General features: G+C 48.3%; 1 protein-coding gene and 1 pseudogene across 2 annotated transcripts; both read left to right on the plus strand.

Moving 5' to 3' along the window:
* Positions 1 to 183: 183 nt before the first annotated feature.
* On the plus strand, positions 184 to 2,456 carry LOC133913309 (putative ammonium transporter 4 member 1). 2 transcript variants are annotated; one of them, XM_062356432.1, is made up of 2 exons: positions 184 to 1,424; positions 1,518 to 2,456. In XM_062356432.1, exons 1-2 carry the CDS (start codon positions 831 to 833, stop codon positions 2,343 to 2,345), a joined length of 1,422 nt encoding a protein of 473 aa, XP_062212416.1. In that variant the 5' UTR covers positions 184 to 830; the 3' UTR covers positions 2,346 to 2,456. The 2 variants fall into 2 exon arrangements, with proteins under 2 accessions (XP_062212416.1, XP_062212415.1); XM_062356431.1 differs by having other exon boundaries at positions 184 to 1,400; positions 1,485 to 2,456.
* A 572-nt stretch (positions 2,457 to 3,028) lies between these two features.
* Positions 3,029 to 11,992, plus strand: LOC133910768 (uncharacterized; annotated as a pseudogene).
* The last annotated feature ends 576 nt before the right edge of the window (positions 11,993 to 12,568 follow it).

Genomic DNA, 12,568 nt, shown 5'->3' on the forward strand with positions numbered 1-12,568 from the left:
CTCCAATTGAGAAATCGGAAACTCAACTAGTGGAATTTGGGATGCTTATCGTTTCTGATGTTTGTTTTTTTATGTGCCATGTGCTGATATTTGTTTGAATTGTGCATTTACATCGAACTCTCCAGCTTTAAAAAGAGGATGTTACCTAGATTCGGCCCTTGTGACCTTTGTAATGGAAGCTTACATGTTGTCTACATATGGCACGTACCTATAAATGTTGTTGACTCAATCCTGGTGAGTATAACTGCTGAACTGGATGGCATCCATGAAGCCAAACTGGTAATCTTTTGTGATACTATGGAAGGAATGGGAACAAAATATTTTTCTGCTGATCTTTCATAAGACACTCCGCCATCTGCATACAGGACAACCTTGAGAGTTCAGACGAAGTTAATTGCATCTTCAGTCATGCTTAACCTTTAAAAAACAAATAATTTCTTATGATAAAATCCCGGCTTCAGGTTACACTTGACACAATTCCATCTGCCAATTCGTTATCTCACACACGGTCATGCACAGCCGGGAAGCAAAAATCGCCGGCCTTGAACAACAGATCGGGCGCTAATTGTGGTGTGGTGTCACTGCAGCAGTGACAACCAGCCGAAATCGCGGACGGATTCAGCAGGCACATATCAGAATCTCGTCGTTCAAAGTATCTGAAGAATTTGCACATCTCCCGCTTCTCCCACGCAGACCTTTTCTCCCCTCCATTCCTATATACTACACCCCTCGCCCTTCCCACCTGGCGTCTCTTCATTTCTCTTCATCCTCGTGGACGCGACGCGCGCGCACTAAACTCGCGTGATCGCGTTACCTCGCCGGCCGTCGAGATGGCGACGGAGGCGGCGCCGGAGTGGCTGGACACGGGCGACAACGCGTGGCAGCTGGCGGCGGCGACGCTGGTGGGGCTGCAGAGCGTGCCGGGGCTGGTGATCCTCTACGGCAGCATCGTCAAGAAGAAGTGGGCCGTCAACTCGGCCTTCATGGCGCTCTACGCCTTCGCCGCCACCTTCGTTTGCTGGTGCGTATGGGCTTTCCGCATGTCCTTCGGCGACCGCCTCCTCCCCTGCGTTGGCCGCCCCGACCTCGCCGCGCTCGACCAGGCCTTCCTCACCGAGCAGGGCTTCGCCGGGGCTTACCCGGCCGCCACTCTCCTCTTCTTCCAGTTCGTCTTCGCCGCCATCACGCTCATCCTCGTTGCCGGCTCGCTCCTCGGCCGCGTCAGCTTCCGGGCGTGGATGCTCTTCGTGCCGCTCTGGCTCACCTTCTCCTACACGATCGGCGCGTTCAGCATCTGGAGCCCCAAAGGGTTCCTCTTCAAGGCCGGCGTCATGGACTTCGCCGGCGGATACGTCATCCACCTCTCCTCCGGCGTCGCCGGCTTCACCGCCGCATACTGGGTACGTACCTCCCCTACTTACCATGCGTATATGTTCACACCTGCACGCCATGCACATGCATGGGATGATCAAAGCTTATCTGAGGCCGGACCGCCGGACGCGGTTATATATGGCCAGGTCGGCCCGAGGACGGCGAAGGACAGGGAGGCGTTCCCACCGAACAATATCCTACTGACGCTCGCCGGCGCGGGGCTGCTATGGATGGGGTGGACGGGGTTCAACGGCGGTGCTCCGTACGCCGCCAACATCGACGCGTCGGTCGCCGTCGTGAACACGCACCTCTGCACGGCCACCAGCCTCCTGGTCTGGCTCTGCCTCGACTGCTTCGTCTTTGGCCGCCCCTCCGTCATCGGCGCTGTCCAGGGCATGATCACCGGCCTCGTGTGCATCACCCCCGCCGCGGGACTGGTGCAGGTCTGGGCGGCCATGCTCATGGGCGCCATCTCCGGAAGCGTGCCGTGGTGCACCATGATGGTGCTGCACAAGCGGAGCCGCTTCCTGAAACGCGTCGACGACACGCTCGCCGTGCTCCACACGCACGGCGTGGCTGGCAGCCTCGGCGGCGTCCTGACGGGGGTCCTGGCGGAGCCGCGGCTCAGCCGCCTCTTCTTCGGCGACGACCCCCGGTACGTCGGCCTCGTGTACGCGATCAAGGACGGCCGCGCCGGCGCGGGGCTCCGGCAGGTGGGCATGCAGTTGGCCGGGATCGCCTTCGTCGTGGCGCTCAATGTCGCCGCGACGAGCGCGGTGTGCCTGGTCGTCGGGATGCTCGTGCCGCTCCGGCTCAGCGAGGAGCAGCTGGCGGCCGGCGACGACGCGATACACGGGGAGGACGCGTACGCGGTGTGGGGCGACGGCGAGACTTACGAGCAGTCGGTGCATGGGAACCATGGGTACCCCATGATGTCCAATCCCGTGGCGTCCAAAGCCGACGAGATGATATGATTGTTCAAGCGTGCACTACAGGATGACAGGAAATCAAAGGCGTTTTAAGGAAACGCCTTAATTACCTCTTATTTGAAGAAATTCTTGCAAAACACTTTAAAGCATCTACAACAATATAGATAGTTGTTATCTATAAATGTAGTACATATCACTAATAGATAATATTATAAACAGCATCTCCAATAGTTTAAATGTAATATTGTTTATAAAATTAATATATACCCATATGTAATATACTGCAAGTAAACTATCGATCTACTAGTTAGTAGTCTAAGTCTATATCTCTTCTCAGTACTCAGGTAGACAAAAAATCTGATGCATACAGTCTCATAGCTAACCGATGTATTACTGGAGACGCACTTATATAAATAAATATATAATGGCGTATTATAAAAAACGCCTTAAAATAATATAGCTCCTAAGGCGACAAGCAAAATGCCGTATAATGCTATTACATGGGGGTGTTTTGCATTACATGGGGGTGTTTTGCAAAAACACCTTATTTGAAACTACTCTAAAGTAGGCGTTCCTGGAAAAAGGCCTTCACATCTAAGTTACATATGCAAGTAAGACCCTGCTCTTTCTATTGTTTCGTAAATAACCCTCCCACCTGTCTTCCTCTCCCGTTAATAAACAACACCGATCCACCTCAGGAGGAAACAAAAAAAGATAAACGCAGTTCGATGGCTGCTAGGTTCGCGAGCTCCACCTCCGCCGTGCCGCCGCGGATTTCCTCTCCCGCGCAGCTGTCGCCGAGCTCCTCCGCCGCGCCACCGCCAAGTTCCTCTCCCGCGCTGCCGTCTCCGAACTCCTCCACGGCGCCGCTGTCGCCGAGCTCCGCCGCCGCGGCGCTACCACCGAGACCCTCCGCTGCGCCGCCACCGCGGAGCTCCTCTCCCCAACCGTGAGCTGGGCGATGGCCCCGATGTGGAGCGTGCCACGGTTGCGAGCGAGCGCAAGGGCTCCAATGTAGAGCGCGCCGCGGCGACCGGTCACGGCGGCGAGAGGTCTCATAACCTCGAGGTAATCCCATCCAGCGGCTCCTGTCCCTGCTGACCTTGCCTCCTCTGGACCAGCTCGTCGTCGTAGTTCTCGTTTTCGCACCCTTTGTCTCTCACTTGTGATTGGATTTGTGCGTGTGGCGACCGTGCTATGGTGCGATTGCTTCATTAGTTGAGTTACATGAGTACCTGCAACTGTACGGGATGCCTTATGTCTTAGTTTGCGAGAATTGTTGTGCGTGGCCTGGTTAAATTTGGTTCAGTTTATTGTGCACACATGGTGTTTGTTAGATTGTCCGGGTGAGATTTCGCTACTATTCACTTGTAAGCTGAACTCTAATTGGTACAGTCTATCTGGTGCTAAATCTCAGATGCATTTGAACAGCTATCTGTTTCATTGTCAGGTTGGTTCATAACCCAATTAAAGCGCTGTGAGTACTGTTGACTGCTAATTCAGTTTACCTCCTTAGATGACTGCTAAAATACTTAACAATTTTCTTTTATGAAACTCTTCCTGGATCATCCTTTAAAGGATCCAGTAGTGTCCTAGCTGCAAATGCCTTCTGTAGCGCACGAGGAGCTGAAGAAAACCTAACCCCACCGCCGTCACCTCCTCACCTCCTTTGCTCCAGGACTGTCCGCCGCCGTTGCCTCCTCTGCTCCTGGACCATCCGCCACCTCCCCAGCCCCCACCATCCGCCGCGGAGAAAGGGATCGGGAGAGAGGAAGGGAAACTAGAGAGAGTGAACAAGGAAGGGAGTGGCGGCTGCATAGGATTAGGGTGCAAAAGGGGAGGGAGAGGTGCATAGATGGGCTTTGGGCTTGAGAGGGGCAGTGGGCCAAGTGGAGCTGTGGCGCAAGTCTCTTATTTTCCCTGTATTCTTTGGAATATTGATCAATGTACGCCATTCAATGTTCTTGTTTAAAAAGTTGTCCTTCTACATTCACGTGAGTATGGCGTCGCCTCGCCACACGCCATACTCGCCTTAAAGGTGTGAAGGTGGTAAGACGCTTCACCTTACCGCCATAACAACTATGTTAGAGACCAATGCGAAAGGTGTTCTCAGTGAAATCACAAAATTCTGTGTTGTGCAGTAAGTTCATGGTGCATGTAGGTTTGATGTCGCCCTTAGTAGATTGATGCGTCACTTATCCAATCTGTTCCTGTATTTGTTATTAGGGTAGTCTGCATGTGGATTGCCATATAAACTGGTGTCTTCGATAAATTGATCTTCAGTGAAGTTAAAAGTTTTGCACTTCATAATCAAAATTTGGCAATGCTTATTGCCAATGAGTGAGATTTATAATTTTGAGCCTGTAACTATTAGTGCCTGTAAATACCAAGAGTTCTAATTATAACTAAAGTGAATGTCAAAAACAACGAGCAGAACTAGTTTTAACTCTCTGGTTTTAACAGAAAGCCAAAGATTAGCGCATTCTAATTTTGTACTACTTTGTTTCAGGCCTTCAGATGTCAATGCTTAGATTCTTTCACATGGACTGTACCCTAGCCGAAGCAATACATTTTTATGATTGATTATTTCATGACCTACCTGAGCTAAGGTACTTATGGTGATCAAGTGGGTTGATTCCAAGTGCTCTAATCAGATGCAGTATTTTATTTCCAAATACTATAGTATTTAGTGTATTCTTCTACTTTGCATCGTTCTTATAGATCTTGAATTATATTTTGCAGGATATAGCCTCATGTTTCTGTGCTGCAAGCATCTCTCTCTGTTTTCACTTTTCTTTGAAGTTTAGATGTGCAAAGCTTAGTTTCTGCACTAGGATATGTGTAGCAGATTCCGTGAGAGGTAATGTCTGTCCAAGCAAGCATTCAGCATGCTATTTCTCAGGAGTCAACAATGGACGTGGAACATTATTTGCAGATGGACATTAATTGATTCTAGTCTATTGATTGTGTTCACCTACTAATATTGAAATCGAACTATGCATTTTGAAATATTATGTTTGGATGTTTCGGATGTGATTTTGGTTGATTCTATAACTGATTTCGGGTGATTTTGTTATTGCTAGCTAGCTCTGCCCTTGATGACTAAGGTTTGAAGGCTTCTCTCAAAAGTGCCTTCATAAATATTTGATGGTGTTCTGAAAACGCCCTTGAAAAGCTTACAAGGCAGCCTTCAATAATATTTGCAGGCAATCTGACAACGCCTTTGTTACGCATATTAAAGGCGTTTTCTAAAACGCCACCAAACACCTTTTGCGTCCAGACTATGACCAGCGTTTTCTAAAATGCCTTCAAAAGGCTTCGGTGGCGTTTTTCTTGCTTTTGAAGGCGTTTTGAAACGCCTGGTAAAGCCAGAAGTGTTGTAGTGGCGTCTGCTTATGCGTGTACAACCCCGGATGTTAGATCAATGCGAATGTTTGTATAGTTTGAGCGGTATGGGTCAGTGTAACCTGACACCTATGTCTAAATTTTCAGACTTCTAGAATTCAAGTCAGATTTCAATACCTATATCAGATTCTAAGTTGTATTTCGCCTAGAACTAGAACATATGAAAGGATCTTTTCAGTAGTAATAGTCAGGTGACAATCTTGCTTTGCTCTTGCGTCGTTCCCAAGTACTAGCATCTTAGGGACGTTCTATATGTGAGGTGACTGAAAACATAAGGTCGTGTCCCTTTTTTCTTCTCCACGCCCGTCGCGCTCCTCCCCCCTCCCGGCACTCCTCTTGTCTCGGGGGCGCTTCCGCCGTTGGATCTACGACCGCTTCCGCCATCGCGCTAACCAAGTGTCCCAGGACCATCACTTTGCCACCTGCATAGCCGGGTACTGTCTCCTGCAGCCGGCAGCGTCTCCGCCACCATGCTACATCGCACACCACCGTCGGCTGCCTACCGCCCTGGGCATCCCCGAGCCCAGAAAAAAAAACCTCCCCAATACTCAAAATGGTGGCAGAAAAGCGAAGGGAAGAGGCGAGCCGTCAACCGTGAAAAAGGGATAAAACAGGTTGTTGAAGCCTATGAAAAGTGAGCAACGTAACATATACACTTACAATGTACATTTGCAACTAAAATGTTGCAATGGGACTGCGAAATATTGAATGAACCCATTATTTGATGTTGTAATATGGAAAAGAACACAGAACTAAACACAAGATGTGCCCTGAAGCCTCTAAATCTTTATCGATCTCAAATGTCGTTCATACAAGATGGATTGAGATACGGATCATGTAGACATTGCACGTGGAAGATGGCGGCGGGAGGGAATAATCTAGTAGTCACAACAACGATATAGGAGTAGTACATAAACAAGGCCAGACAGTAAACACGTGATTAGTCCATATACCTTCCAATCTTTACTGGCTTGGTCTCAACGACGATATGGGAGTAGTACATAAACAAGGCCATAAAGCATATATGAAAAGATCAAGGAAAATGTCCATTTGGCACCTCGAGGTTTGGTGCTCGGACCACATAGCCTTGTTTAGAGCCATGTGTAGCCCCATGAGTTTGCAGAATCAGGTTAAATAACCCCTAAGGCGGTTTAGAGCGGTCGTTTGCCACTTTAGGATGCTGAGATGGGACTAAAGACCCAAACCATTGCATCTCTTTCTCACTAGCTACTCGAATCCCTGACTCGATTGGCCCCGCACTGGTAAAGTGCCACGTCAACAAAACTACCAATATAAAATATCACATAAACAAAACCACCACTCTGAACCTCTGGGGTTATGTAACCTAGTTTTGCAAAGTTGTCAGGTAATATAAACATTTCTCCTTCAAGGGTTATGTCGCCGAAGCATCAAACCACATGTAGTCAGTCAAATTGACTTTTTCCAAAAATCGAAGCGTATCAAAATGGATACTTCGCAAATTTCTCCCAGCCCAGCCCTATCCACCATTGCCGGCCTATTCGATTGCAGGGTCATGATACGAAGACGTGCTAAATTACGGTCATCTATCCTGGCCGGATATTGCCCTAATGCTCCGGCCCTAATGCGCCGTGCAAATCAAATCCATCACGCGATTTTCTCGACTGGCCAGCGACGTACGTGAAGACCAAACGCTGCCTCGATCCCGTCCAGCTTCCAAGAGCCGTTCGTCCGATGAGAAAAGGTAACAGTTAAACGAACGAGATTGCTGGATTTCAGGTGAAACAATACGCGAGCTGCTCGGCCAAACCCAAGCAGGCGAACACGCCGCACCGGTGCCAAACCCAACGGGCATGCAACTGCATGCTAGTTCCACAGCCCGCCCCTAACCCGACCTTTTCTGCTGACTAGCAAAATTACCCGTGCAAATTGCACGGATAAATTTAAAATTACTATGGTTTTATTGTAGAAAAAATATTGGTTACTCCTAATTTGCTTAATTTGGCATAAAATTGTCATAATAAATGATAAATAAACACCAATACAATAGTTCGCTTTAGATTACCTAGTGTCCACGTATTACTTCTTCTTAGATAATTGTGCAAGCTGCATTGATAAATATCATTACTCAGAAAGATCATATTCGCGCTAAATATGATCTAACATCAATCTATGAGTTCTTATCTGTGAACCGTTGGAAATGATTCGATCTAACCTATTTAAGGCAAAAAAATCGTTTGTACAACTGATATTTGAATCCTCCAACACAACTGGCATTGACATATCCAAAGGAAGTTAGAAGTAGAGAGGAAATGGTGCCACCTACCGTTTAGTAGAATGAGCGAGGGTTGCACGGCAGTAAGCTAGGGAGGAACGAATACTTCCAGCTCAGTGGCGACCCCTCCCTCCTCCTGCTCGTCGACCTCCCATTTCCCGGCAAAGTAGCTCCAATGTCAATTAGAGGTTTTGAGAGCTGAGAGCAGCAGCAAAGGAAGCAAAAAGAAGAAGTACAACAAGGAGAGCATGTATCTCTTTGTACTTGCAAAATGAGCACAAATTGACCGTTGTTGTGGCATATAGGAAGACATAGGTAGGCCCATGATCTCCATGCAGCAGTTGCGGCGAGGCACTCGACGGTGGTTGCAACAAGACACTAAACGGCAATAGTGGTGGGAGTGTGGTAGCGAGGCGACGAGGAGTTGAGGATGGGCAGGGGCGTGACGTCAACAAGGAGTTGAGAAGGCCCGGGGGGCATGGCGGCGGCGAGGGAGTGGTGACAACAAGGAGTTGAGGAAGGCCTCAGCGCGAGTGGCGCGTGGTGCAAAGGGTGCGGTTCATGTGGAGAGCCTCGGCGCGAGCGGCACATGGGGCAGAGGGTGGGATTCGTGTAGAGGGCTACAATGTTGTCACGTCTCAAAGTCGTAATTATGTAATTAAGCATAATCATGCTTATAAGCATTAGGTTTAATTTTAAGTAATTTTGTTTTGGAGCATTAGATTGCTTGTTTTTAAGCCAATTGGATGAGAGAAGGAAATTCGGGAGAGAAAAAAAAAATTGCGGTTGAAACGGACTTATTCTCTAATACGTGGGCCTCACCCGGTGGGCCAACCACCCCTCACTCTCTTGGGCAGCAACCCACCTGCTCTCTCTCTCTCTCTCTCTCTCTCTCTCTCTCCGACCCGAGCTCCCTCTCCTCTCGAACCGGCCAAGCCAAAGGAGCCCCTCCCTCTCTCAAGCACTCTCTCCTTCTCCCCAAAATCCCACCACAAGAGAAGAAATTGAGGTATACATATGTTACTAATGCGATCCTTAGATCCTAAGCTCCTCATCCATCCAATTTATTTTTGTTTTCTCGGCAGATTCGAGCCGGTTTTGATATCTTTTAGTGTTCTTGGTTGAAGCACAAGGAGTACTGGTATTCTTCCTCTTTTCGAGCTTTTCCACCTTCCATCGACAATCACCAATCTTGGAAAAAGTATCTTGGGTGAGTCTACTAGGCTCTCATGGCAAGGATGCACATTTTGGTGGGTTGATTTCGAGTTTAGAGCTAAGTTTGCGAAGTTATCAAGTTATTGAGCTTTGGAGCAAAAAGAGATGATTCATATGAGTTTTGTGCTAGGAATCGTGTTGCTAGGTTGGTGAGTGAGTTCTAGACTCCATAAACTATCTCAAACATATTTCTCTTTGGTTTGTAGAGGCTCACAAATCAAATCGACCGAGTTTTTCCTCTCAAATCAACCTCTCTGGAGAACCCGAATAGTCCGGGTAGAACCCGGATAGTCCCAGTGAAAACACTGATAAATTGTGCTAAAAAATAGTTAGGGTTTATGATGCAAGTTGAATCTAGAATCATTTGTATAGTGTATATGTATGTTTATGTAGATTAGATTTAACATGTAAGTTGAATCAGTCAAAAAGACGTCGCAAAGCATGTATTTTGTCGGAACCCGGAGGTTCACCCGAAGACTCCAGAACCCAGAGAGTCTGAGATCAACCCGGAGGTTCCGGGTGATCCTAACCAAAAATACTCGATGACCCCACCCGGAGGTTCACCCAGAGACTCTGGAACCCGGTGGGTCCAAGTTCAACCTGAAGGTTCCGGGTGATCCTAACCAAAAATACCCGAGGACATCCACCCAGAGGTTCACCCAAAGACTCCAAAATCCGAAGAATCCGAGTTGAACCTGGAGTCTCTGGCCTCCTGTTAACTTTCCGAGTTGAACCTGGAGTCTCTGGCCTCCTGGCCTGAGTGAGTGTCGTGGCCCAGATCCTGCTGTCCAGGAAGGACAGTATAGTGAGCCTGAACCTATTCTACACTGGCAAGCACGTGTTGGGGCCGACAAGCCTGCTCACTACCAATGGAGAGGAGCACGAGAAGCTACGACAGCTCATCGGGGAGCCGCTCTCCATTGGCATGCTCAAGGAGTACTTCGATTTCATCAACAAGCTTGCCATCTAGACGCTGGACACATGGCTCGGTAGGAGAGTCCTGGTGCTAGAAGAGGTCTCATCTGTAAGCATATGTCATTTCTTGAAATCTTGTACAAGATTTTTTTTTTCAGATTTTAATTGAAATTTTGGTTTCTTGTTCGTCAGTTCACGCTGAAGGTGATCGCCAACATGCTGATAAGCTTGGAGCCGGAGGGGGAGGAGCAGGAGAAGTTATGGGGTTTGGGGGTTTTATTTTGATTTTTGAGCTGCAATGTCTCTTGCTTGTGTATGTGGTGCTTGGTGTGGTGGGTTTGAGCTCGATCGGCTAGGAAGAAGGGGGACGGGGAGGCGCGTAGGAGGGTAGTGAGGAAGAAAGGGAGCTTGGCGGTGGCGGCACTAGCGGCGGGGAGCGGCATCTAAGCCGGCTCGGATGTCGCTCCACCGCCAATTTTTTTTTATTCTGTGAAAATAACAATTGTGTTGGATGGTCAACCGGTACTAATACTAGTCGAGTATCAGTATCGAGTAAGAAATGCCGATTAAAAAATCAGTAATTAAACTATTTTTTAACCGGTACTGATATTTTTTTTTTAAGTAGTGCTGCCTTCTTTCACTAGACATGTTAAAAAGTTTCAGATTGTGACCTGCATGTGTGTACATTGTTGTTATACAGGGCTTTGTGATCACCAACTGGCAGGCTGTGGACCGGATCACGACGCCGCCGCACCAGCACTACTACCACTAACTCTAGGAGACGATCCACGCCGGCATCGACATGGTGATGGTCCCGTACGACTACCCGGAGTTCGTCGCCGACCTGACGTCGCAGGTCAAGCGCGGCCAAATCAAGCTGGACCGCATCAAGGAAGCCGTCAGCCGCATCCTCCGGGTCAAGTTCGCCATGGGCCTCTTCGAGGACCCGCTCCCCGACCCACGCCTCGCTAAGGAGCTCGGCGCGCAGGAGCATCGGGTGGTCGCGCGGGAGGCCGTCCGCAAGTCGCTCGTGCTGCTCAAGAACAGCAAGAAGGGGCAGAAGCCAATGCTGCCGCTGCAGAAGAAGGCCACGAAGATCCTCGTCGCTGGCAGCCACTCCCACAACCTTGGCTACCAGTGCGGCGGCTGGGCCGGCACCTGGCAAGGGGAGAGCGGCAACAACATCACCGGTTCTCGTTTTCATGGGATTTCGTCCACTGTCAGACGCGTCGGTGCATCGTGCATGGCGGGCGGGCCGTGCAAAACAATAGAAAAGCACACGTTTTATAATGTACTAGCACTCTGTTTTGCGGTAGTGACGCGCAGGCACCACGTTCTCGAGGCCACCAAGTTGGCGGTGGACAAGAACACGACGGTGGACTACACGGAGCACCCGGACAAGGACTCCATCGCCAAGAACGCCGGGGAGTACGACTACGCGGTGGTGGCGGTCGGCGAGCCGCCCTACGCCGAGACGGCCGGCGACAACCAGAACCTGACCATCCCGGACCCGGGGCCGAAGGTGATCAAGGACGTGTGCGGGCTCGTCAAGTGCGTGGTGCTCATCGTGTCGGGACGGCCGCTCGTGGTGCACCCCTACATGGACGCGCTCGTCGCCGCTTGGCTGCCGGGCACGGAGGGCCAGGGCGTCGCTGGTGTGCTGTTCGGCGACTACGGGTTTACCGGGAAGCTGCCGCGGACGTGGTTCAAGTCGATGGACCAGCTGCCGATGAACTATGGCGACAAGCGCTACGACCAGCTGTTCCCGTTCGGGTACGGGCTCACGACCAAGGCGGCGAGTCAGAAATAGCAACTAGATTTTTCCCCCCAGTGTTTAAGTAGTCAGTGGGATTGCAAATAAGGGTTAACTAGTAAATGGCCCACACTAATAACATGTCTAGCCTCGTTGTAATATTTTATCATGATAATATTTGATTAAAAATTAGTCTTTTAGTTTTTTATAATGGTAGTGACATTTAGTTACAAAACTCAAAAATTAAAAAAAGAGATAAAAATTATGTTTGTGAAAGAGAAAATTGTTTATGCTTTATACTTGTACCCAAATCATATACATGTATTAATTTGATTCGTATACGTTTTAATCAATTGACAAAATCGTATGTCATGTGTAAGTATTTCAACCAAAATCAAAATATGTTTGCCTACTGCTTACTTGTTTCGATGACCTTGAGCTACATGTTGCTTCTTAATTTATTATCTTAGTAAAAAATTAGTTTATTATTATTATTATCATGGACTTTTTATTTAGATATTTGATTTTTTTAATACTATATTTGATATGGATCATTCTTTTTTCTATTCTAACCTTAATTTCAATTATTATTTATTTTATTTTATTTGGACTTTTTATTTAGATATTTTTCTTCTTAGACCGTATGAAAATCGAACAGCTTATTTTCCATAATTTTTAATTCCGAATTTAACTATTTATTAAATTTCCAAGTTTACGGAATAGATG

The sequence above is a fragment of the Phragmites australis genome, chromosome 3 (genome assembly GCF_958298935.1).
Source record: "Phragmites australis chromosome 3, lpPhrAust1.1, whole genome shotgun sequence".
Classification (NCBI taxonomy): domain Eukaryota; kingdom Viridiplantae; phylum Streptophyta; class Magnoliopsida; order Poales; family Poaceae; genus Phragmites; species Phragmites australis.